Genomic DNA, 27,442 nt, shown 5'->3' on the forward strand with positions numbered 1-27,442 from the left:
GCCTATGACCCTAAGAACACCATCCCCACCGTCAAACATGGAGGTGGAAACATGCTTTTAAGGTATTTTCTAGTAGGGGGACAGGAGAACTGCACTGCATCAAAGGGTCGATAGATGGGGCCATGTACCATTAAATCTTGGGTGAGAACCTCCTTCCCTCAGCCAGGGCATTGAAAATGGATAATGGATGGGTATTCCAGCATGGCAATGACCCAAAACACACAGCAAAGACAACAAAGGAGTGGCTTAAGAAGAACCACATTAAGGGTCTGTAGTGGCCTTGCCAGTCTACAGACCTTAATCCCATAGAAAATCTGTGGAGGTAGCTGAAGGTTCAAGTTGCTAAACGTCGGCCTCAAAACCTTAATGACTTGGAGAGGATCTGAAAAGAGTAGTGGGACAAAATCCCTCCTGAGATGTGTGCAAACCTGGTGGCCAACTACAAGAAACGTCTAACCTCTATGATTGCCAATAGGGGTTTTGCCACCAAGTACTAAGTCGAAGGGGTCAAATACATATTTCACTCATTGGCATGCAAATCAATTCATAACTTTGAAATGCGTTTTTCTGGATTTGTTTTTTTGTTACTCTTCTCTCTTGTAAAATACACCTACCATTAACATTATAGACTGATCATTTCTTTGTCAGTGGGCAAATGTTAAAAATCATCAGGGGGATCAAACACTTTTTCCCTCACTGAAGTTGTTAACATTTTTGACATGCATACATGCAAATTCGTGATTCTGGGACTCTTGTCCTGATGACCACCTAGGGTAGTCCTATGGTTAATCCTGTTCTGCTACTTTGAGGCGGTAGATTGAGGTAAACCTTGAGGTAAACCTTGTGTGTTTGGTATGTTGGTATTGTCAAACTAAGTTTCCACATGTTCATAGGTTTATATGTATCTAAGCAGTAAATATATACAGTTACAACTTACAGGTTACAGGGAATGGCACTGATGACATGTGGTATGACACTATTCTTGCAGTTTTTGTAGCTTCATCATGGGGACTGTGCAATGAGGTGCATTTCTTCTCTCAGTAAGCATGCCAGTTGATAATTAGTACCATGGATGTGTGAGCAAGGCATTGTGAGGCTGAAATGTTAGGAGTTGATTTCAGTATAATCTAGTTGTGGTCACTATAGTAGACGAATAGGTGAGGTCAAAGTTTTTATTTATTTTTTTCTTGATAAATTTAAGGATTTCTTGTAATTTATTTTCAGTGAGCTCTATATCATGCTTACAGAATATAATGAAGTTAGGACAACAGCAGGACAAGTCACATTTCCATACATTATCAGCAATAGTGGTATTAAAACTCTTTTAGGACTTGTCAGAGTGTCATAATGGCATATCTAAACGTAGGCGGCACGATAACTCAAGTTTACATGTTACATATGCAAGAGGGATACCTCATTTTACATCTACTGCTAAGGTATCCCTGTATTGTACATGGCTCTGTGTATTGTTTATGGGTAACTCCGTATTGAATGGAAACTATCTTTAGGGGTTGCATACATGAGGTAAAGCAGACAAGTGCTATAGATGATGATGGTTACAGAGTTAAAGTGCAAGTCAGATTTGGGGGGATGAATCTGGTGCCACACCATTTTAAATCTTCACCAGTAGACACCGGAATGAGGGTCTCAGTGACTTTCCTACTGCCAATTTCTTTATAGTAGAATGCTGTATAGATATGTGAACTACCAAAATTATTATACAGTTTAGGAGGAGGGGAAGAATTCATATTTACAGTTTCTGTGCAGTCATTAGATACAAACAATAGGGTCAATCCAACTATAGGGAAATAAAAAATAACATAGTGCAACTCCGTGTGATGCTGGTATAATAATGATATGTGCCAATGGGTCACTCACACTTTAGCTGTTAAAAAAAAGGCGTATCAGAAATCAATGTAGGTCTCAGGCAGTTCCTTGCTTCCAGTGTCTGGTCTTCCAGATCTCAATTACATTGACAATAAATGAAATGTAGAAAGATGTGCATAAAGTATAAAAGTAATTTATTACTTACACCGAGGTAAGGATAAATCAGCATAAAAAACTGGTAAAATCTGTTCAAAATCTGTCCAACGCATTTCCTCCCACACAGGGACTTCCTCAGGGACTTCTTTACAGCAGTTAGAGAGGTGAACAGGAAGAAGAGGGCAATACAAAACAAATGTCATCATGTCTGTAAAGGTAATAGTTACTTTAATTACAATGACAATTACGTTTCATTAAAATTCTCTTCTACACTATTCTAATTATTCTTAAATGTTTCAGTAGGCAAAAAAAATCCATCTTCTTTCCCTTTAATAAATGCTTTAAATGCTTTTCTTATTTCCTGATTTCTCAAACTGTAAATAATAGGGTTAAACAAAGGGGTAACCATGGTGTAAAACAGAGATGTCACCTTATTGATATTTAGTGAGTATCCTTTGGACGGGCTCAAGTAAATACTAATTAGTGTTCCATAAAATAAAAACACAACACTCAAATGAGAACTGCAGGTGGAGAAGGCTTTCTGTCTCCCCGTAGAGGAGGATATTCCAAGGATAGTGAAGAATATGTAGACATATGTGACAATGACAAATACAAATGGAAATAGTAGTACAAATGGAGTGATCAAAGATACCTCCAATTCAACTACAGAAGTGTCTGAGCATGAAAGATCGACAATTGGAAGAAATTCACAGAAGAAATTATCAATTATATTATGATTACAGAATTCCAATTCATAAATCAAAACACGATTAATAAAGGCAAAAAAAAAGCCAAGTGACCAAGACAACATAGCGAGACAAAGACACATCTTAAAGTCCATTATGGAAGAGTAACGAAGGGGGTTACAGATGGCCAAGTATCGGTCACAGGACATCACACTGAGTATATAACATTCAGCAATACAACACCAGCCAAACATTTGCAACTGGGTAAGGCAGTTAAGCAGAGATATTGTTTTACCTTCTTTCAATATAACATCTAACATGTTGGGTATTACATTTGTAGATAACAGAGTATCACATAATGACAAATGTCCAAGGAAGAAATACATGGGAGTGTGGAAGGTGTGGCTGAGTGACACTAATACAACAATGAATAAATTACCGGTTGTAGTTATAACATATAATGAAAAAACAAGAATGAAGAATGGAATTCTAAATAAGGAAAGACTCTGGAATCCCAGGAGAAAAAATTCTGAAATTCTGGTATGGTTTTCCTGATGCATTCTCATCCAGAAGAGCAAATAATAAATAAAGACTAATTTCACGAATCTATAACAAAGCACAACATGTTGATACAGGTGGAGAATGTTTTCTCTCTCCTAGTGGTGGAGGATATTCCAAGGATGGTGAAGAATATGTAGATATATGTGACAATGACAAAAATAAATGGTAAGACAACAACGAGTGGAAGAACAAGAAAAGCCTCCAATTTAACTATCGATGTGTCTGAGCAGAAAAGATCTAAAATAGGAAGAAAATCACAGAAAAATGATTAATAATGTTATGCTGACATCATTGCAATTTATGAATCAAAATGTGAGTCATTAGGGCTAATGAAAAGCCAAGCAACCAGGACAATATTATGAGAAAGATATGCAGCTTCAAGTCCATGATAGAAGGGTAATGTAGTAGGTTACAAATGACTAAGGACATCACAATTAGTATATAACATTCGGCCGTACAACAGCAACCAAACACCTGAAACTGCGCAAGACAGACAAATACAGATATTGTGTCACCTTCAATCATTATAACATACAACATGTTGGATATTATATTTGTAGTTAACAGAGAATCACAACTTGATAAATGGCAGAGGAAGAAATACATTGAAGAGTGGAGGATGTCATTGATTGATACTAATAGAACAATGAATAAGTTGCCACTTATAGTCATGATTTATATTGACAGAAAGAAAATGAAGAATGGAATCCAAAATGTGAGAAGTCCAGGGAATCCCAAAATAAAAAAATTCAGAAATCATTGTATAGTTTTTTCTGGAGCATCATTGTAACAAAGAGATGAATTACATCAAACACCATGTTGTAGAAAGACGCTCATCAATGTGTGATCCAAAGAATGGAACAGAAATGGTCTCTTGTTCTTCAATGAAGCTGTAGACTGAATGCATTTTTGTTCTTTACCTATTTAATCAATCTGTTAAGATAGAAAAGCATGAATAAACAGGAGTACCAAATAAATTAAGCCCATCTGACGTATTCACACACTAAAAAAAAATGAAGCTCTTCATTCTTGTCTTGAATATCGATTGATTTTGAGTTAGCTCAGTATAATGCATATTATTTAGTGTTCTCTTTCTGAACCTAAAAAAAGGAAACCAACACGCTATTATTGATAGAGATGGTGTTTTACATAATGGGGTTGTAGACCCGACCCCTTGAATGTGACTCAACCCCTCTTAATGTAAACCACACCTTCTGAACCTTTAGGCTCATGTACATATAGCTGTCAAAAGAAAAGTCTTAATCCAAATTGTTAAACTTTTAGAGTGCCAAAGATGTTACCAGAACACCTAAAGGGTTTAAGCATGTTAAGTATTACTTAATTTGGAGAAGCTGCCAAGTCTAGTTAGTTACACTATTGATGCACCAATTCTAAAATAGAAAATTATTACATATTTTAACATAAAGGTCTATAGATTACAAAACAAACTTGTTAAAAAGAGGACTGTGTGTGGGACTACATAATAAGAGAAATGACTCAATAGACATTTACAACGGCACAAACAAAAATGTTATCATGCAGGCATGGTCTATTATTAAGTATTTATTTGTTTTGTATTGTACCATAGTGGCCTGGTACATAAATTAACCCGTTAACGCCGTTACGGCGTTCCATGCCGTCCCCATTATAATGGGCTTTAAAGCCGTTGCGGCGGCATGGAACGCCGTAACGGCTTTGAGCCCCAGGAGGTAAGTTATACTTACCTCCGCCGCGATCCTCTTCTGGGGGGCTGCCTGACAGCCCAGGCAGCCCTCCCACGGCAAATGAGGCCCCCGGGGGCCATGTGATCGCTCTCAAAGAGCGATCACATGGCCCCCTATAGCTGGCTATGGATCTGCCTGCAGGGGGACTGTCTAAAATATCAGACAGTCCCCCTGCTGGTAAGAAAGTATAAAAAAAGAAATTAAACATGTTAAAAAATAAATTGAAAATATTTATATATATATATAATATGTATATATATTATATATATAATATATATACATATTATATATATGTAACGTCATACAAAGTGTATTTTAATACTAATATAAGTATATATTAGCATTAAAATACACTTAGAATGATGTTACATATATATAATATGTATATATATTATATATATAAAATAGATGTACATATATATTATATATATATATACGTATAATTAAAATAATAAATAAATAAAATAATAAAATAAATAAATAAAATATTGAAACAAAATTTAATATAAATTATATATTCATATGTAATTTCATTCTAACTGTATTTTGTTATTAATATATATATATTGGTAACAAAATACACTTAGAATGACATTCTATATATCTATCTATATATAAAATACAAATAACCGCAAATATATATATATAGATAAATACATATAATTACATAAAAGATTACATTAGTATACACGTAGAATTTAAATACATATATATGTATATATATTAAAATTCTACATGTATATTTAAATAATCTTTTAATGTAATTATGTGATTTGATTAATTAAAATTTGATTGACATGCCTGACAACACAGGGAGAAAGTGCAGAGAATTTAATTTGCAAGCACTATATTTGACCCTGTAATACTCCATGACACCATAAAATCTGTACATAGGGGGTACTGTTTTACTCGGGAGACGTCGCTGAACTCAAATATTAGTGTTTCAAACTGGTAAATTGTATTACAACGATGATATTTTAAGTAAAAGTGACGTTTTTTGCATTTTTTACAAACAAACGGCAGTTTTATGGACTATATTATTGTTGTAATGTGTTTTACTGTTTTAAAACACTAATATTTGTGTTTAGTGAAGTCTCCCGAGAATAACAGTACCCCCCATGTACAGGTTTTATGGTGTTTTGGAAAGTTAGAGAGTCACATATAAGGCTTGCGTTTCATTTTTTTCACATTGAAATTTGCTAGATTGGTTATGTTGCCTTTGAGAGCGTATGGTAGCCCAGGAATGAGAATTACCCCCATGATGGCATACCATTTGCAAAAGTAGACAACCCGAGGTATTGCAAGTGGGGTATGTCCAGTCTTTCTTAGTAGCCACTTAGTCACAAACACTGGCCAAATATTCGTTTTTTGCTTTTTTCACACAAAAACAAATATGAACGCTAACTTTGGCCAGTGTTTGTGACTAAGTGGCTACTAACAAAGACTAAACATACCCCACTTTCAATACCTTGGCTTGTCTACTTTTTCAAATGGTATGCCATTATGGGGGTAATTCTCATTCCTGGGCTACCACACCGTCTCAAAGGTAACATTACTAATCTGGCAAATTTCAATTTGAAAATGGAACGTTCTATATTTGACCCTGTAACTTTCCAAAACAACATAAAACCTGTTAATGGGGGGTACTGTTGTACTCGTGAGACATCGCTGATTACAAATATGTGCATTTTGTTGCAGTAAAACCTAACAGTATTATGACATTTACAGCTAAAATGTGAGGCGGAACTACACATTTTTAAAAAATAAATACATTTCTCACAGTTTTTTTTATTTTATTCATAATAAATTATATTCCATATATGAATAGTTAATGGTAAATTAAAGCCCTGTTTCTCCTGAACAAAATGATATATGATAAGTGTGGGTGCATATAATATGAAAGAGGGGAACTACGGGTGAACAGACATATAGCGCAAATTCCAGTTTTTGTTTACGTTTTGTTTTGATCAGAACGTGCACTATTGACTCCGTCCTGAAGGGGTTAAGGATTTTTTTTATATGATGAATCTATTTTCATGAATGCCAAAATATCACGTTCTCTTACGGAATTATCTATATTCCAATGATGTGCTTTCACCAGTGCCCCTATGAATGAGTTAGCCCTCTCCATACTCTGTTTATACAACATCTAAATTCCTTTTCCTCTTCTTTGTGAGTGAGTAAACGTATCACATCGTAAGTTGAATACGTAAAATGTGAAGCATGTAATTGTATCTAGGATAGCCTTTATCCTGACCATTAATTTTACAGGAATTCTTCATAATAAAACTTAAAGAATACATTTCACTACAGAGTGTGTATGGTTATATCACAAAGACTCAAAGCAACACATCTCACAGTAATGAGATCAGTGTATCAGATTAATCCTTACCAAAAAACAAACAAACAGACTAATGTACGTGTGATAAATGATAACATCGCTAAAACCAATGTGATATAGCTTCACATCAATCCATGGCAAGCAATATGTGTATACGTTATACATAGAGCAAATAAATCTTGTAAGGGTAGATTTGTTAAGGCTAAACCAGGTCTGCTTTGGGGGCAAAGTGCGAAATGTTGAGAGACAGTTTTTCGTTTTTGATGCTTAATGGTTTGACCTTGAAGTCTCCAGCAAATATTACCTGGGCTTATCACTTTAATATTAACAATAAAATCTGTCTTACACAAGTAGAAGAAAATCGTAACAGTATAAATTATAGTCAAGTACCATGTTTAACATGGGATTACACAGATTCATTATAATAGAAATCACATCAAGAACGTGAAATATGTTGTAAGTTAGCAATGCTTTCAGTTTAAGTGCTCTGGCATTAAATTTCAAATTCACTATGAATTTTCACTTTAGGAAAAAACTCTGATAGAAATGTCAGGTGTGTATCACAGAGCTCCACAGCAATACAACTCCCAGTAATGTGCAGTGTGTATGAATAGATCACAGAGCTCCACAACAATATAACTCGCAGTAATGTGCAGTGTATGAATAGATCACAAAGCTCCACAGCAATATAACTCCCAGTAATGTGCAGTGTGCATGAATAGATCACAAAGCTCCACAGCAATATAACTCCCAATAATGTGCAGTGTATGATTAGATCGCAGAGCTCCACAGCAATATAACTCCTAGTAATGTGCAGTGTATGATTAGATCGCAGAACTCCACAGCAATATAACTCCTAGTAATGTGCAGTGTATGATTAGATCGCAGAACTCCACAGCAATATAACTCCCAGTAATGTGCAGTGTATGATTAGATCGCAGAGCTCCACAGCAATATAACTCCTAGTAATGTGCAGTGTATGATTAGATCGCAGAGCTCCACAGCAATATAACTCCCAGTAATGTGCAGTGTATGATTAGATCGCAGAGCTCCACAGCAATATAACTCCTAGTAATGCACATCATGTATGAATAGATCACAAAGCTCCACAGCAATATAACTCCCAGTAATGTGCATCGTGTATGAGTAGATCACAGAGTTTCACAGCAATACAACTCCCAATACTGTGCAGTGTATAAGTGGATAACAGGGCTCCACATAAATACATCTCACAGTGTGTGAATAGATCACAGAGTTTCACAGCAATACAACTCCCAATACTGTGCAGAATATAAGTGGATAACAGTTAATCTTTGCCTTGTACGCTTGTCACTGACCAATGCATATACAGTTGTTCTGGATCCTCAAATGTATTTTCTATCTTTTATTAACTGTAGTCTTACAGAATGCTTCAGTATTATCTCAAGCATTCAACGTCAAATAGATCTGATAATAAAAACTCAAAATTTGATTAATATGCCCACAATAAATAATGATTTGTAGTTACCATGAAAGAGCCAATTGTATTTTAGGAATTCTCTGAATGATTGTACCCAGCCTTGCCATAAACCTACTATAATGGGTTACTTCTCTTTACTTACAATAATGATAGATAGATAAAAAGATAGATAGATAGATAGATAGATAGATAGATAGATATTCAGTGTCCTGGTAACTGCTGTTTGCATGCTGAAACTAGTGTTTATATCAGATTGAGGCTCACACGTAGTGGGCTAATAATTATACATAAGGGACTGCTATCATACTAACAAAATAAAAAATAAATTAAAAAAGCAGATTAATTCCTTTGTGTTTAAAGCATGACATTTATTTTATGAGATGTGTGAGACCTAAGACTAAATGTCTTCATTGTAAGTGACCATTCGGGGAATTCTATCGGTCTAAATTATTATATTTCCGCCAGCCATCTCGATTCTGTTTACTTATCAACACGTCGGAAGTTCCATCGGAGATGCTTTGTCTTTCGTCATCTTTTGTCACATTCAGGATTCTCCACAAGACAAAGTTGTTACTACTTTCTCTTATGAAATCTTAGGCATTGCAACAAAAATGAATTGAATTAGATAGGAAGCATCATATATAAAAAAAGTTTAATACAGTTTATAATTTTTTTCTAAATATTCTAATGGAATTTATATCAATGAAATATCAGTTAACCTCCACTTACAATGAACAAAATGTTAATTGTTTAATTTAAAAAATAAAAACAAATAAAACAAATAAATAAAAATCAATGAATCAGTAACTCAAAAGAACCCTTGGCACCACCTGATAATGACATAACAAAGCCATCAATTCGCAGAGAAGGTAAAACTTTGGGATACAGCATGGAAGGGAGCAAACAGGTTTCCGCAAATTGTATTTACCACCATTATATAAAAAGAATAGGTCAAGAGCTTGGAGTTTGAAGTTTAAAAAATGGGACATTCCTACTGTAACGGACCATTTCAGCAGACAAGGGGTTAAAATCGTTTAGGCGATAATCCCCTTTTCAAAGACAGGCACAACTACTGTAAAATCACCAAAACTCACGAATTGGATATAAGTGAATGCACCAAACTCCCAAACTGCATACAAGGGAATAAGGTAGCACTCCAAACTCCCGAACTGGAACCTCACGAATAGCTGCTAGCAGACGAACAGGAAAAGCTCCCAAGCGGCTTACACTCCTGGCAGTCAGTCCCTATCAGCATACAGTGAATCCCCCCAAGAACGAGACAAGGCTCCGTGTTGAGGGTCAAGCAGTGGTCTGAGGTGCTGGCACACCCAGCCTGGTTTTTATTACAGTCTTTTCAAATACAGGACCACTCACAGGGAGGTATAAAACAACCAATCACATATCAGTTACATCCCACATATTCCCTCCCCTTATCCTGAGAGGAAACTCAATTATACATACAGTTAAACATACTTTCTACCCAACTTTCATAACTCTAAAACCATACATCACATTCACATACAAATTACATATTCACAATCAATCCATTCAGGGGAACAACATATTAAAAAATGGCATGAATCAGACCAGGGGTTCAAAAGTTAGTAAAGTATCTTTTGGGCCCTGGCTGGCACATGGCTATCTGGCTCAGACCGGTTTTACAGAGCCCTCTTTCCTGGAGACAATGGGAATATAATTCAATTATATCCAGGGATAGAGGCAGACTCCATTGAGCACATGGTTGCAAAAAGACATAAGATACAATAAAATACACAAGGTTACATGTACTATATAAAATAAAGACATTCAACATATCCCCAGATAGCTTAGGTCTGAGCGCATATTATTGAATGGCGCTCAGACCACACACATACAGTTCAATTGCCATGGAGCTAAAGTCTTTCCTATAGTCTTTCATTATATGAATGGGCTCCATGGCATAGCTATCTGGGGTATCACCGCTCACACAGGGCAAGTACCGAATGACCCCACTGTATTTAAAGGGCCAGAATGAGTGACATGCACTCTGTTAGGGCCGAATGCGGTTTTTAAAGTGCCCAATCTCCCATGGCCATAGTCCAAAGGCAGCAGGCGGGCAACCAGGCTTCTCCAATGCAATGTGGCGAGATTGCTCTCGTCAAACCTACCTTGTCAAAATATATGTAGCGGAATGCATTAAGCCTGTCCTGTACCATTCTTATGTAACTGTGTTCAGTAGGTTAATTGTGTAGTATTTTTCACATTGCTAGTGTATTTTCATGCATTAAACATATGTTATTCGGTAGTTTCCATCCGTACGTTATACGAATGGAAACTACCGAACTGTCGGACCACCCCAGAGAGAAGTGTGGCAGCTATTAAGGTTAACACTTTCTCTGACCGCAAGTTAACAGGCTCGTTATGTATGTTTCTGGGTGGCCGCCATTCGTATGCGTACACGTGGCGGCGGCCATCTTACGCATACGAATCTCAGCGGTGTTTGGTCGTCGAGTGTCTGGAACTCAAATCGGCCACTCGATCACCCGAACACCACTGAGACCTCCAGAGCTCCATAACTCCCGAACGGGAAGGCTAATCAGAACCCCGTTCGGTAGTTTTAAAGTACCGAACGAGGGGATTCGTATAAAGGGAAAGTTAACCGTGGATGGCAGTATTTCCTATGTATTTCACCTCCCGAACGAAGACCGACCGCAGGGCCAAAATGCATGGAACCCTTTTCGGATACCACCTCGTGTGCGGTCGGTCAAATTCCACCCTCCACCTAACTCCCGAACCCCTGGTCCGATCTGGGTGAATTTTGGATATGTTAGTCACCCAGATCAGGGCTACCAGGGGGTTCCATTTAAATAACTGTACAAGGCTGTTTTGGGGTACATCCGGAATCGGGGTAAAAGTGTATAAGTTATAAGTGGATTATGTGTCACACTGAGGGGAGGAGAGGTATGGGAGGTAACTACTGTACTATTGGACACTGTACTAATTGCTGTAAATCCCTCCCTTGCAAGGGAGAACCCTTTAAAAGAAAGTGTGTGATTAAAGCTTTCAGTTCTGCTCCTGATACTGTGTGTCGTCCAGTTATTGGGAGTGCTGTTGGGATATTGCTGTATTGTTTTACCTGCTGGAAGTACTACTCTATGGATCTATAATACTTGTTCCTGAGCCTCACTGGGATCTGAAGTGGAGAATAGCTGTGGGATATCAGCTCTCCGCTACAATATATTTCTCTTCATTAACTGCAGTGTGATGGATGTGAGAAGCAGCTTCACAAAGGCTTTCCTCTTAATAGAGGATTTGGGGAACCCTTGGTAAAACCTGATATTCTCAATCTGAACTGTTAACTCTACTCATATATATGAGTTAGGGGCACACTGATTTAGTGCCATACTCAACTGTGATTTTACCACAAGACACAAGGCTTTATATTTTGCATAACTTTCTTTACTTGGCTCTACAGCAGCAAGTAAATAAGTATTTAAAGTACAGGTCAGAGTTTTTGTTCTCTTCCATGTACTGCTTTTATGGGCTTTGTTTGGGTCTTTATATTACTTTTATGCCCCTTTAATACTCTACGTATGCATTATTAATATTTCTTTTATGGATGTCTATGTCACGACCCCCGGCTCGCTGCGAGGTGCTGTCGCACCGACCAGTGCAACCGCGCCCACGAACTGAGCCTACCTGCTCAGCGTCGAGCCAGGGGCCACTCTGCCAGATCCTCCTGGCCACCTGCCCTTTTTCAATATGGCGCCGACCACGTGGTCGCAGCCATCTATAGCCCCGCCCCCCAGGGTCATGCGAACGTGCGTGTGACGCACGTAATTGACGCACACATTCTTTCTGGGGTTAGAGGTCACCCTCTGAGCAATCACAGACAAAGGAGGGATATTTAAATCCCTGAAATTCCCTAGGTCATTGCCCTGTCATGGTTTCCGTTCCTGGTTCCCGAGAGTGCGTTTTCTTGTCCTGTTTTTGATATTCACAGTTTTTTGACCTTGGCTATTCCTGGCTATTCTGATTTCTGGTTTCCCTGACTTGGCTTGTTAAATGATATTGTTTTTTTCTGGCTTCCCTGACCACCATTCTAAGGACCGGTTTACGTTCTATCTTTTTCTGTTCTGTCTATGTAGATGTGACATAGTTCTGCATGCTGGACCACACTAGCTGTTGTGACAGTCTATTTAAGTTATGTGGCAGTTTCAAGCCAGTCTATCTCCCTGCTCAGCCTGGGTCGATTCATCTGGACTTATCTTTTTACTTGCTTGTGTCCCTTTTGCTTTATTCCGCTGGAGTTTTAACATTTTTTTAGTACCTGCTGTTTTTTTTTTAATGCCCTTTAGGCTTGCTGGGCTTTAGTCTCCGCTCTTCCCTTTACTGTCCACACTCAGTATCAGCCAAGCTCAGATTCCTCCATTCAGGAGAGGTCAAGGCTTTAAGATTTACTTGATCTTATACGTTCTGAAGCTTCCCACTTCTAAAGTCACTGCTATACACAAAGAGATTTGCAGAGTACACCGATGCAACTCAGTTCTGCTCCACACTCTGGCAAGGATTGTGGGGTTTCTGTCATCCTCCATACAGGTAAAATTCATTACACTAACCAGCAGTGACTGATTCCTCCACATAACCTGACCTTTGACCAAACAATACCATTAATAGAGGCAGTCTTGTTGAAGTTACGTTGGCGGTTGCCAACATTCAAGTTTGGAATGGTTGCATAATATTGTGCTCTCAACTAGACTTCATTCTGGAGTCAGATGCCAGCTTTTGGAGCTGTGGCAAAGCCAGCATTGAATCCCCCACAAGGGCCGTATGGTCGACCTAGGAGTGCTCAATGCACATCCTTTACCTGGAGCTCCTGCAGAGTCATTTGCAATTCAGTCTTGTGGAAGGGATGTTGGACTGTAGAATTCTACTATATATTGGCAACATGTCCACAGTCTGCTACATTCTTTAAATTATGTTGCCCTAGCAATAACTCATTGAGAGTGGAGTACCAGCTAAGGGTGACCAACCTCACTTCAGACCGGTTTAATCACCATTGGTGAAATAGCAGTGATTTGAGGCTGGATCATCTTGTATTTGCATCCCTCTCATACCTGGGAGGCCACTTCAGCTTGTATTTATTCGACTCTGGACAAAACAGAGATACAACTATTTCAGCTGGCTACTGGATTTTCACTGCAAAGTGGTGGACACCTTTCTACAAGTGTGGCTGGCCCAAAGAGCATATGCATTTCTCTCGTTTGCAAGCTTGCGAAGGTCATCCTCCACATTGGTTCCCAGTAAGTGGCTGTGGCGATAGTGGCTCCATTCTGGCAGAGTCAACCTTGGTTCCCAGATTTCCTAGAGCTATCATGCAAAGATCTATTACTGCTACTATCTTGCACATTATGGATCCTTGGGGGAACCCACACCTGTTGTTTCTTGACAACCGTCTCCATCTGGTGACTTGGATACTTTCCGGGGTTAATTAATAATGACCATCTTTCATTAAGACAAACATTCAAGTTTCTTTATGCTTACACCCTGTTCCAAATTATTATGCAAATGATATGTAAGTGTCACAAAGATTAAATATTTTGTTTTTCAGTTTAACTCATGGATGGCATTGTGTCTCAGGGCTCTTTTGATCACTGAAAACAATATCGGACACCTGAGATAATTAGATTGCCAGGTGGGCCCAATTTAAGGAAAAACTACTAAAGGACGGTGTTCTACATTATTAAGTAGAGCACCATTTTCATGCAATATGGGGAAGAAAAAGGATCTCTCTGCTTCTGAAAAGAGGGAAATAGTTCAATGCTTTGAACGAGGTATGAAAACATTAGATATTTTATGAAAACTTAAGCGTGTTCATCGCACTATTAAGAGATTTGTGGCTGATTCAGAGCACATATAGGTGCGTGCATATAAAGGCACATTGAGGAAGATTTCTGCCAGATCCATGCATCGGATCAAGAGAGCAGCTGCTAAAATACCATTACATAGCAGCAAACAGATATTTGAAGCTGCTGGTACCTTTGGAGTTCCACGTACATCAAGGTGTAGAGTCCTCTACAGTCTTGCAACTGTGCATAAACCTTCTATTCAGCCACCACTAACCAATGCTCACAAGCAGAAATGGCTGCACTGGGCAAAAAAAATACATGAAGACTAATTTTCAAACAGTCCTGTTCACTGATGAGTGCCGTGCAACCCTGGATGGTCCAGATGGATGGAGTAGTGGATGGTTGGTGGACGGCCACCCTGTTCCAACAAGGCTGCGACATCAGCAAGGCACTGGTGGAGTCATGATTTGGGCCAGAATTATAGGAAGAGAGCTGGTCGGCCCCTTTAGGGTCCCTGAAGTTGTAAAGATGACCTCTGCAAAGTATGTGGAGTTTATGACTGACCACTTTCTTCCCTGGTACAGAAAGAAGAACTATGCTTTCCGTAATAAAATCATCTTCATGCATGACAATGCACCATCTCATGCTGCAAAGAATACCTCTGCATCAATGTCTGCTATGGGGATAAAAGGAGAGAAAGTCATGGTGTGGCCTCCATCCTCCCCTGACCTCAATCCTATTGAGAACCTTTGGAGCATCCTCAAGCAAAAGATCTTTGAGGGTGGGAGGCAGTTTACATCCAAACAGCAGCTCTGGGGGGCTATTCTGACATTTTGCAAACAAATTCAAGCAGAAACTGTCCAAAAACTCACAAGTTCAAATGGATGCAAGACTTGTGAAGCTGCTATCAGAGAAGGGGTCCTATGTTAAAATGTAACGTGACCTGTGTCAGGGTACCTGAGGCCTCTACCTCTAAGGGAGGTAGAGACTTGGTGGTGTATCCGTCCAGGCGAGCTGTCCTCTCCGTTCCTCGCGGTTCATCCAGTCACTTAAACACCGGCCGCGAGGAATCCACGTCCTTTTCTAGCAGGACGCTCAATACGTGACGTCATGACGCTAGCACGAGCTATCTGTCACTCAAGTGTCCGATATCCAATCGGTACTTTTCAGAGGCGTGATTTCCATCCAGAACCAGGGTATTTAAGCTTACTCCTTACTTCAGCTCATTGCCCTGTCGTGGTTCTAGCTTGTCTAGTCACTCAGTGCTCTGGTATTCTAGTTTGCTCTTTTGGTTTTGACTCGGCTCGTTGTACTACCCTGTTTCTCTGTTATCCCTTGACCCGGCTTGTCTCTCGCTTATCTGTCTTCTCGTTCCCTCGACCTCGGCTTGTCTCTGACTATTCTTTACTCTCGGTACGTTAGTCCGGCCATTCTAAGGCCCGGTATACGTACCTTTCCACTCTTTGTACTCTGCGTGTTGGATCCCTGTCCCGATCCTGACATTACGACAGGGCCAATGGATCCTGCAGGTACAAACAGTCAGCTTGGTTCTTCGGATCCCAGGTTTGACGCCATGGAACATAGGATGGATCAGATGGCTTTGGCACTACAGGCACTTTTGTCTCGTGCTAGTAACCCACCTGAGGAGACACGTACTCCTTCTATCTCTCCTGCAGTCTCAGGTCTAGAGGTAGCCACTGTAGGTGCTTCTTCCCGTATTACCCCACCAGTACGTTATGGCGGGTCACCGGAGAAGTGTCGTGGCTTTCTAAACCAGATTAGCATCCATTTCGAACTACAACCCCGCTCTTATCCTACAGATAGAGCAAAAGTTGGATTTATTATTACTCTGCTCATTGAAAAAGCTTTGAGATGGGCCAATCCTTTATGGGAGAATGATAATCCACTCGTCTATAATTATAATGCCTTTGTAGCTGCGTTTAGAAGAACTTTTGACCCTCCTGGCAGAAAGGTCAATGCAGCTAGATTAATGTTGCGCCTTAAACAGGACAATCGAACACTTGTGGATTATGCACTAGAATTCAGATCCTTGGCGGCAGAAGTTAAGTGGAACGAACAGGCTTATATAGATGTGTTTCTGAATGGGTTATCAGATATAATTCTTGACGAGGTCGCTACTAGAGAACTCCCTGAAAATTTGGAGGATTTAATTTCTTTTATATCTCGTATTGATGAACGCTTAAGAGAGAGGCAGAACACTCGAGATAGGACCCGTAGACCCTCCTTTAAACTAGCGCCTACCTTTCAAATCTCTGAGTTCGAAGACTTACGTATTCCTGAACCTATGCAGATAGGCAGTACTCATCTCACTGAAAGGGAGAGACAGTACAGGAGAAGGGAGGGTTTATGTATGTATTGTGGAGTCAGGGGTCATTTACGCCTAAATTGTCCCAATCGTTCGGGAAACGCTCGCACCTAAGTTCCTCTAGAGGACAGGCCTTGGGTGTTTCTACTTTGTCCTCTATTCACAACTACAAGGAGCTCAGGCTTGTGTTACCCGTTTCTTTAAAGTGGGAGAAGGGAGTAGTTAAGACTATGGCACTAATCGATTCTGGAGCTGCTGAGAGCTTTATAGATCAGGGTTTTGCTGCCAAGCATGCTATTCCGTCCCAGTTAAAAGAGACACCTCTGGCTGTTGAGGCCATCGATGGTAGACCGTTACTTGAGCCTGTTATTTTTCATGAGACCATACCGATTAACTTGACTGTTGGCATCCTGCATAAAGAGGATATATCCTTGATGCTCATTTCTTCTCCGTCTATTCCCATAGTTCTGGGGTACTCCTGGCTGAGGAGACACAACCCTATTATTAATTGGGAATCAGGGGAGATAGTTTCATGGGGAGAGAATTGTCAAGAAAAATGCTTGCGGAAGGTCTTACCTCTTGGGTTAACTAATACATCGAATACCTCTGACAATCCTACAGAGACACAAATTCCGCCTCAGTATCTAGATTTAAAGGCAGTATTTGACAAAAAGAAAGCCGATACCTTACCCCCACACAGGTCCTTTGATTGCAAAATTAACCTACTCCCTGGTACCATGCCTCCCAGAGGTCATGTATACCCATTATCTATAAAGGAGAACTCAGTCCTAGAGGAATATATTCACGAGAATTTAGACAAGGGATTCATCAGGAGGTCCTCCTCCCCTGCCGGGGCTGGATTTTTTTTTGTTAAAAAGAAAGATGGTTCTTTGAGACCTTGTATTGATTATCGAGGCCTGAATAAGATAACCATTAAAAATGCCTACCCGATTCCCTTGATCACCGAACTCTTCGATCGTTTGAAGGGCTCTACAATTTTCACCAAGTTAGACCTCAGAGGGGCATATAACTTGGTGAGAATCCAGCAGGGACATGAGTGGATGACGGCATTCAATACTCGATATGGCCACTATGAATATACCGTCATGCCTTTTGGGTTATGCAATGCACCAGCAGTATTCCAAGATCTGATTAATGAGGTTCTTAGGGAATTTCAGCAAGAGTGCGTCATTGTATACCTAGATGATATACTCATTCATTCTAGTGACATTGAGATTCATCACAAACAGGTCAGGAGGGTTTTGCACAAGCTTCTCCAGCATGGCTTGTACTGCAAGTTGGAGAAATGTAGCTTTGATCAAACCCAGGTAACCTTTCTCGGCTATGTGATCTCTGGGGAGGGATTTAAGATGGATCCGGATAAGCTCCAATCCATTCTAGAGTGGCCTTTACCCACAGGTCTTAAAGCCATACAGAGATTTATTGGTTTTTCCAATTATTATAGGCGCTTTATTAAGGGCTATTCTTCCATTATTGCACCTATCACTAACATGACCAAACAGGGGGCTGACACTAAGAATTGGACTACTGAAGCTCTCCTTGCGTTCAAGACTCTCAAGGAGCTTTTCGCTTCCGCTCCAATTTTAGTTCACCCTGACACTTCTCTGCCATTTTTGCTCGAGGTAGACGCATCAGAGACTGGTTTAGGTGCTGTTCTATCCCAAAGGTTGGGTGTTGATAAACCATTACATCCATGTGGATTTTTCTCTAAAAAACTGACCGGTACTGAAAGCAGGTATGACATTGGTGACAGAGAATTACTAGCGGTTATCAAGGCTTTGAAAGAATGGAGACATTTATTGGAAGGTACATTACATCCTGTTACCATCCTGACAGACCACAAAAACTTGTCTTATATCGGAGAGGCCAAGCGTCTGTCCTCCAGGCAGGCTCGTTGGTCGTTGTTTCTTACCCATTTCAATTACGTTCTGACTTACAGACCTGGGTCAAAGAATTCTAAAGCCGATGCGCTATCTCGCCAATATGAACCCTCTGCTTCAGTTGAACCACTTTTGTCTTCCATTGTACCCAAATGCAATATTATTGCTAATACCAGTCTCAAAATTCATTCCCCACTACTTGACCAGATCTTGAAGTCACAACATCTAGCTCCCGGAAACACTCCTGAGGGAAGAAACTTTGTTCCTCCTGAACTTCAACTGGAGCTCTTACAATGTTTTCATGAAAGTAAAATAGCTGGTCATCCTGGTATTCGCAAGACGTACTCTCTGATATCCAAGGATTTCTGGTGGCCTTCACTTCGTAAGGATATTGAGGAGTTCGTCGCAGCTTGTGAGACTTGTGCCAAGACTAAACTATCTCATGCATCCCCATGTGGCCTGTTACACCCCTTGGACATTCCTGAGAAACCTTGGTCCTGTTTGTCCATTGACTTTATCGTTGATTTGCCTGCTTCCAAAAGACAGACTGTTATTCTCACGGTGGTGGATAGATTTACCAAGATGGCTCATTTCGTGCCATTACCTAAACTTCCGACTTCCCCTGAATTGGCGGAGATTTTTGCGAGAGAAGTTTTTCGCCTACATGGGATCCCTTCAGAGATTGTTTCTGATAGAGGTTCTCAATTTGTCTCACGTTTCTGGAGATCCTTTTGTTCTCAAATGGGCATCAAATTGAACTTCTCCTCTGCCTATCACCCTCAGTCTAACGGAGCTGCTGAACGTACTAATCAAAAGATCGAACAGTATCTGCGTTGCTTTGTTTCCGAACACCAGGACGATTGGGTCGGTCTGATTCCTTGGGCGGAGTTCGCACACAATAACCTTGTTTGCGATTCAACTCGCTCTAGCCCTTTCTTCATGAACTATGGCTTTCATCCTTCGATTTTTCCTTCGGTTTCCTCTTCTCAGGGGATACCGTCGGTTGATGATCATGTCGCCAACCTGAAGAAATTATGGGATCAAACTCGACAAATTCTATTACATAGTTCCTCACTGTTCAAGAAACACGCGGACAAACATAGAAGAGCGGCTCCTGTTTTTGTTCCTGGGGATAGGGTATGGTTGAGTACTAAGAATATCCGCCTAAAAGTTCCGTCCATGAAATTTGCTCCTCGTTACATAGGTCCTTACAGGGTTCTCACTCGTATCAATCCGGTTGCGTATCGCCTTGCTCTGCCACCTGCCTTACGCATTCCTAACTCTTTTCATGTCTCCTTGTTGAAACCCCTCATTTGCAACAAATTCTCCTCTAAGGTCTCCTCGCCTCGTCCTGTTCAGGTGGAGGGTCGGGAGGAGTACGAGGTCAGCTCCATCATTGACTCCAGAATTTCAAGGGGAAAATTGCAATATCTGGTCAACTGGAGGGGATATGGTCCTGAGGAGAGGAGTTGGGTACCTCAGGAGGACGTCCATGCTTCTCGCCTTCGCAGAGCATTTCACCTTCGCTTCCCATCTCGCCCCGGTTCATTCCGCCCGGTGGGCGTATCTGAGAGGGGGGGTACTGTCAGGGTACCTGAGGCCTCTACCTCTAAGGGAGGTAGAGACTTGGTGGTGTATCCGTCCAGGCGAGCTGTCCTCTCCGTTCCTCGCGGTTCATCCAGTCACTTAAACACCGGCCGCGAGGAATCCACGTCCTTTTCTAGCAGGACGCTCAATACGTGACGTCATGACGCTAGCACGAGCTATCTGTCACTCAAGTGTCCGATATCCAATCGGTACTTTTCAGAGGCGTGATTTCCATCCAGAACCAGGGTATTTAAGCTTACTCCTTACTTCAGCTCATTGCCCTGTCGTGGTTCTAGCTTGTCTAGTCACTCAGTGCTCTGGTATTCTAGTTTGCTCTTTTGGTTTTGACTCGGCTCGTTGTACTACCCTGTTTCTCTGTTATCCCTTGACCCGGCTTGTCTCTCGCTTATCTGTCTTCTCGTTCCCTCGACCTCGGCTTGTCTCTGACTATTCTTTACTCTCGGTACGTTAGTCCGGCCATTCTAAGGCCCGGTATACGTACCTTTCCACTCTTTGTACTCTGCGTGTTGGATCCCTGTCCCGATCCTGACAACCTGTTAAAATGTTTAAAAAATGAAAATGTTGTTATAAGTTTGATTGAAATAGCTTTTGATTTCAGTAAATATGCTGCAAACACAACAAATGACAATGTTTAGTTCTTTACTATTATTATTATTATATTATTTATAGAGCGCCGTCAAATTCCGCAGCGCTTTACAATGGGTGGACGAATAGACATGTAGTTGTAACCAGACAAGTTGGACTCACAGGAACAGAAGGGTTGAGGGCCCTGCTCAATGAGCTTACATGCTTGAAGGAGTGGGGTAACATGACACAAAAGGTAAGGAAAGTATTAGACTAGTGACAGTTGCAGAAGAGGAATCAGTTGGGAGCTATTAAGAGTTTAATTGATACGCTTTTATGAAGAAGTGGGTTTTCAACGATTTTTTGAAGGAGTGGAGACTGGGTGAGCATCTAACGGAGGAGGGAAGTGAGTTCCACAGGAACGGTGCAGCCCTCGAGAAGTCTTGAAGGCGAGCATCAGAGGTGGGAGTACGGACAGAAGATAGACATAAGTCTTCAGCAGATCGTAAGGGCCTAGACGGGACATACTTGTGTATAAGGGAGGATAGATAGGTGGGAGCAGCATTATGTAGAGATTTGAAAGCAAGAACCAGAATTTTAAATTGAGCTCTATATTTTATAGGAAGCCAATGTAGGGACTGACAGAAGGGTGAGGCATGGGAGGTGCGGGCGGACAGGAAGATGAGCCTCACCGCCGCATTCATTATGGACTGTAACGGCGCAAGTTGGGAGCACGTAAGACCACTGAGAAGTGGATTACAGTAGTCAAGGCGAGAAAGGACAGTGGAATGGACCAACACATTAATCGCATCTGGCGTTAAGTAGGGGCGGATGCGCGCAATGTTATTGAGATGGAAATGACAGGATTTGGTGATAGAGTGAACATGAGGCTTGAAGGAGAGGTCGGAGTCAAAGAGAACACCTAGGCAGCGAGCCTGCGTGGTGGAGCTGATGGTAGCACCATTGACTTGGAGGGAGACAGACACAGGAGTAACAACACTTGAGGGAGGAAAGACCAGAATTTCAGTTTTGGTCAAGTTTAGTTTAAGGAAGTGGGCAGCCATTCAGTTAGAAACAGCAGAGAGGCAGTCAGAGACACTAGTCAAGAGGGATGGGGAGAGATCAGGAGAGGACAGGTAGATTTGCGTGTCATCTGCATAGAAATGATATTGGAAGCCAAAGGAGCTAATGAGTTTACCAAGGGAGGCAGTATAGATGGAGAACAGTAGGGGACCAAGGACTGAACCTTGAGGGACACCAACAGAGAGGAGTTGGGGAGAAGAAGCAGAACCAGAGAAAGAAACACTGAAAAAGCGCTGGGAGAGGTAGGAGGAGCACCAGGAGAGAGCAATATCTTGTAGAGCGATATTGCTGAGGATGAGAAGAAGCTGTTGATGATCAACAGTGTCAAAAGCCACAGACAGGTCAAGGAGAATTAGGGTAGAGCAGTGACCACGAGATTTTGCAGTGAGTAGATCATTGGATACTTTGGTCAGTGCCGTTTCCACAGAGTGCTTAGCGCGGAAACCAGACTGAAGCGGGTCTAGCAGAGAGTTTGATTCGAGGAAGTCTGTCAATCTCGCATACACAATTCTTTCAAGGATCTTGGATGCAAAAGGCAATAGCGAGATAGGACGATAGTTGGATGGGGAGTTAGGGTCAAGATTGGGCCTCTTTAGAATTGGAGTTACAGTTGCATGTTTGAAGGGCGATGGAAATATACCAGAGGAGAGAGAGACATTGAGAATTTTAGTGAGAGGTGGAGAAAGAGAAGAAGACAGAGTATGAATGAGATGCGAGGGAATTGGATCTAGGGAGCAGGTGGTGGGGCGGGAGGACTGGAGCAGAGCAGAAACCTCTTCCAATGTAGCGGGTGCGAATGAACATAGAACAGCAGAGGGAGTGAAGTTAGGGGAAGTAATGCAAGGGGGAGGAGAAAGATGAGAGATCTCTTCTCTGATTGTAGAGCTCTTGTCAGTGAAGTGAGTTGCAATGTCTGAGGCAGTCAAGTTAGTAGGTGGAGGAGGTACAGCAGGGCGAAGAAGAGAGTTAAATGTTTGAAATAGTCGTTTGGGTTCGTGGGAGAGTGTGGTTATGAGGGTATTGAAGTAATTAACTTTTGCAGAGGAAAGAGCCAAGCTGTATGAGCTCAGTATAAATTTATAGTGGAGAAAGTCAGATGCACAGTGAGACTTTCTCCAACAGCGTTCAGCAGTTCTGGAGCATTTTTGGAGGTATCGAGTGAGCTTGGTGTGCCAGGGTTGTTGTTGGGGGGGCCTGCGGCGTTTAAATGTACAAGGTGCCATGATGTCTTGTTGAGACATCAACCTTTTTCAGTTCTACTGAGCATGGGTCCATAAAAAACACACACGGTATATGCTTGATAAAGACCTCTACAGGTCGAAACGTTGCAAATAAACCTGACTGGACACAATCACAGTGAGTGCCTGAGATTTTTTCTTTTTATGTCTGCCAATATGGACCAGTTGACCACACACACACATGCACACACACACACACACACACACAAACACACACACTTCTTGTGTGCATATTATCCTTACAGATACTAAATAAAAGAAAAAGTAAAAAGTGTATTGAGAACAAATATTTAGTAAAAATGCAAAGTAGACAAAATAGACTATTCACTAAATTGAGAATTCAGGGCGAATTTATTTTATTTATTACTGGCATTTATAAATTGCTAAATTCAAAGTGAATTTCTGAATTAAGGTCAAAATAGCCAAACTGAAAAAAAAATATCTACCGTCATGGGAAAAAGAAAGTACACCCTCTTTGAATTCTATGGTTTTACATGTCAGATATAATGAAAATCATCTGTTCCTTAGCAGGTTTTAAAATTAGGTAAATACAACCTTATCAATACAAGATAAACAACAACACATGACAATCATTACACTGTGTCATGATTTATTTATCAAAAATAAAGCCAAAATGGAGAAGCCATGCTGGAAAAACTAAGTACACCCTTACTGTTTTCTTTTGAATTAAGAGGCTAAGTAGCAGGCAGGTGCTGCTAATAAAATGCCCTTAATTAACTGATTATCTGCAAATGTGACCACCTCTTTATAAGCCAAAGGTTTAGCATTTTGCTGGTCTGGAGCATTCAGGTCGGGGTAAACACAACAATAAGGAGGAAATACATCAGCAATTATCTTAAAGAAGCAATTGTTGTTGCCTGTCCAACTGGGAAGGGTTATAAGGACATTTCCAAAATAAAATTCAAGTTGATCATTCTAGAGTGAGAAAGATTATTCAAAAGTGGAAAACATTCAAGACAGTTGCCAATCTTCCCAGGAGTGGACTTTCCAGCAAATTCACCCCAAGGTAAGATGGTGCAATGCTCAAAGAAATTGCAAAAATTGCATCAGAGTTACATCAGAGACTCTGTAGGCTTTTGTTTGCATGTTATATGTTAAAGTCCAAGACAGTACAATTAAAAAAAGACTGAACAAGTATGGCTTGTTTCCAAGGGTTGCCAAGAGGAGGTCTCTTCTCTCAAAAAAGAACATGGCAGCATGGCCTAGGTTTGCAAAGTTGGATCTAGGTAAACAACAAGACATCATGAACAACGCCACTTGGACAGATTAGACCAAAGTAGAGATGTTTGGCCATAATGCACAGGGCCAAGTTTGGCAAAAACAAACACAGCATACCAACTGTCAAGCATTGTGTTGGAGTGGTGATGATGTGGGCATGGTTTGCAGCCAAAGGGCCTGGGAACCTTGCAGTAATTAAGTCGACCATTAACTGCTCTGTATATCAACGTATTATAGAACCAAATGTGAGGTCATCTGTCCGGCAGCTAAAGCTTAGCCGAAATTGGGTCATGCAACAGGACAACAATCCCAAGCATACCAGAAAATCTACAAAAGAATAGCTGAAAATAAAAGAAACAAGGTGTGGCAATGGGTCAGTCAATGCCTAGACCTCAACCTAATTGAAATGCTGAGGGAGGACCTTAAAGTGTGCATAGATGAATGCCAACAAACCTCAATGAACTAAAGCAACATTGTCAAGAAGACTGGGTCCAAATTCCTCCACAACAATGTGAGAGACGGATAAAGTCATGCAGATAATGATTTCTTCAAGTTATTACTGCTAAAGGTGCTCCTGTTTGGTCTTTTACACATGGATTCTCTATTTTGGGTTAATTTTTGTTAAATAAATAATGACACTGCGTAATATGTCATGTGTTGATGTTCATCGGAGATTGTATATCACTAATTTGAAAACCTGCTAAGGAACAGGTGATTGTTTTTATTTTCTGATATGTAAAACCATAGAATTCAAAGAAAGTGTACTTTTCATTTTCTCATGACTGTAAATCAGTTATGATATCAGCTTGGCTACGCTGGCCTTCAATTTAAAATTCATTTAGAATTCACCTTGGATTCTGACTTTAGTGTGTTTAAAACTGAGGCACTGGGGGCGTGGCCGACAACGGAGCTGAACGGTCGCATATCTGTGGAGCTCCGTCTCGGCCCCACGGATAAAGAGGCTAAACACAGAAAATTCAGCGAAAGAATCTCCCAACTTACCCGCCACCCGACAGCCGACAATATGGGGCGCAAACATAAAAAGATAATCCATGTGGAGCGACCCGCGGCACCCGACATTCAGATCGCCTTCCAGAGGCCTCCTCAAGCGCGGCCTGCTAAGATAGTGCCGGAACCGCACATGGCGCAGGAGACCTCCGAGGAGTCCCAGGACGAGAGGGACTCGCAGACATCACTCCAACCCGAGGACACCCCTCACATGTCCGACTCGGATGATGATGATTCCCCATCCACAAAGGGGGACATCAAAAGGCTGCTAACAGACCTCAGACAAGTCTGGAAGGCTGACCTAAAGGAGACCCAGGCTGAAATTGGGATCCTCCAGCAGAGGGTACAAGAGGTGGAGACCAGAGAGAAACGCAGGGACAACCGCCTCCAAGACAACACAGAACGGCTGGACAAGCTCACCGACCAGGTCCAACGCCTACACAACACGGTGGTCTCTCTGGAGTCTAGACACCGCCGCCGCAATATACGTATGAGGGGCATTCCTGAAACGGTGAGCGAAGAAGACCTGCTACCCTTCGCCCGGAGGCTTGTTTCCTCAATGGGCCCAAGGTGCAACACAGACACCCCAATAATCGTGACTGCCTTCCGAGTGCGCAAATCCCCAGCGGCACCAGCAGGAGCCCCCAGAGACACCATAGCCACAACCAGAGACATTACAGCGAGAGCCGCCATTATGGCCAGCTCCAGAACGCTGGGGACAGTGAAAATAGAGGGCTGTGAGGTGACCTTATACAGTGACCTCCCCTTCTCTGTACTTGCTGCAAGGAGGCAATTAGCACCGGTCGCTAAGAAATTAAGAGAACACTCGGTCCGCTACAGATGGGACACAGCGGGTTCACTAGTAGTACATCAGGGCACCGAGGCATTCACTCTGACCCCCAATGATGATCCAGAGACTCTCCTCAAAGGCCTTGGTACGACTGTCTCCAAACACGGCAAGAGCAGTGCGGAACGCAACACCTAAGGGAACTCACTGTCCACAGAGGCTGGATATTGCCCACTCTTTTGACCCCTCGAGCAGTCACCACTAGACGGCTTTCACCCACTGATGTTTCACATGTTTAACTGTTTTAAATGTTTTAAATGTTTTATCTAGGCTCAATGTCTTAGAGAGTACACTGCTGTCAGCAACTCACGACCTCAGGGCAAGCGGCACTGCAACCAGGGCCGTACTCACATAACCGCCCGTATACACATAGCTCAGGGCTGCGAGATTACCAAAGCCAGGCAGCCCCATTAAGCGATAATCTCAGCACATAAATGAACCTGATGTTGCCCATTATATGCTTCCATGACACTGTTACTATATCTGAGGAGTGTAAGGCCCATGACTGTAATATCGCATATGACTGTGCTTGTAACCATAATGCATAGTTACTTGTTCTTACTATACCACATATAACGAGAAATGTATACCATGTGTACAAAACCAATAAAATACAAATTTAAAAAAACAAAAACTGAGGCACTACTTTACAAGCTTGCTTTTATAGTGAGTGTTAGATTTTTTTAGAGCATGAGTGGTACTTATCTGCAATGAAAATACTGTGTTTAGAAAGTATATGGATCCTTCCAGACGAAATGCTTGAGAAAGAGTCGTACCTTTCAAACAGTGGCATACATACCGGGGTCGCAGGGGGCCCGGCCACCCTGCGAACCGGTATGTACCCAGTGCGGCCAGCCTCTTCTCCTGGGGGGCCCAGGAGCTGGCCACCTCAGGGCCCCCCAAGACTGGCCCTGGTGTCACCAGGCGGGCAGGCTGGTGGGCACACGAGGGAGCACTCTCCCCTGAGTGCTCCTTCTTCAGCTCCCTCGCACACCGCACTGATAGCGGAGCCGGAAGATGACGTCATATTCCGACTCCAGCATCAG

General features: G+C 41.4%; 1 protein-coding gene across 1 annotated transcript; it reads right to left on the reverse strand.

Annotated features, from left to right (window-relative positions):
- Window positions 1-2,311: 2,311 nt before the first annotated feature.
- On the reverse strand, window positions 2,312-3,229 carry LOC134601967 (olfactory receptor 5P66-like; the record flags this gene model as incomplete). The annotated part of the gene is made up of 1 exon (XM_063446473.1): window positions 2,312-3,229. A coding segment is annotated over exon 1 (918 nt), but the record flags the coding sequence as incomplete, so codon positions are not given.
- Between the last annotated feature and the right edge of the window lie 24,213 nt (window positions 3,230-27,442).

This window comes from Pelobates fuscus, chromosome 3 (genome assembly GCF_036172605.1).
Source record: "Pelobates fuscus isolate aPelFus1 chromosome 3, aPelFus1.pri, whole genome shotgun sequence".
In the NCBI taxonomy this organism is placed as follows: domain Eukaryota; kingdom Metazoa; phylum Chordata; class Amphibia; order Anura; family Pelobatidae; genus Pelobates; species Pelobates fuscus.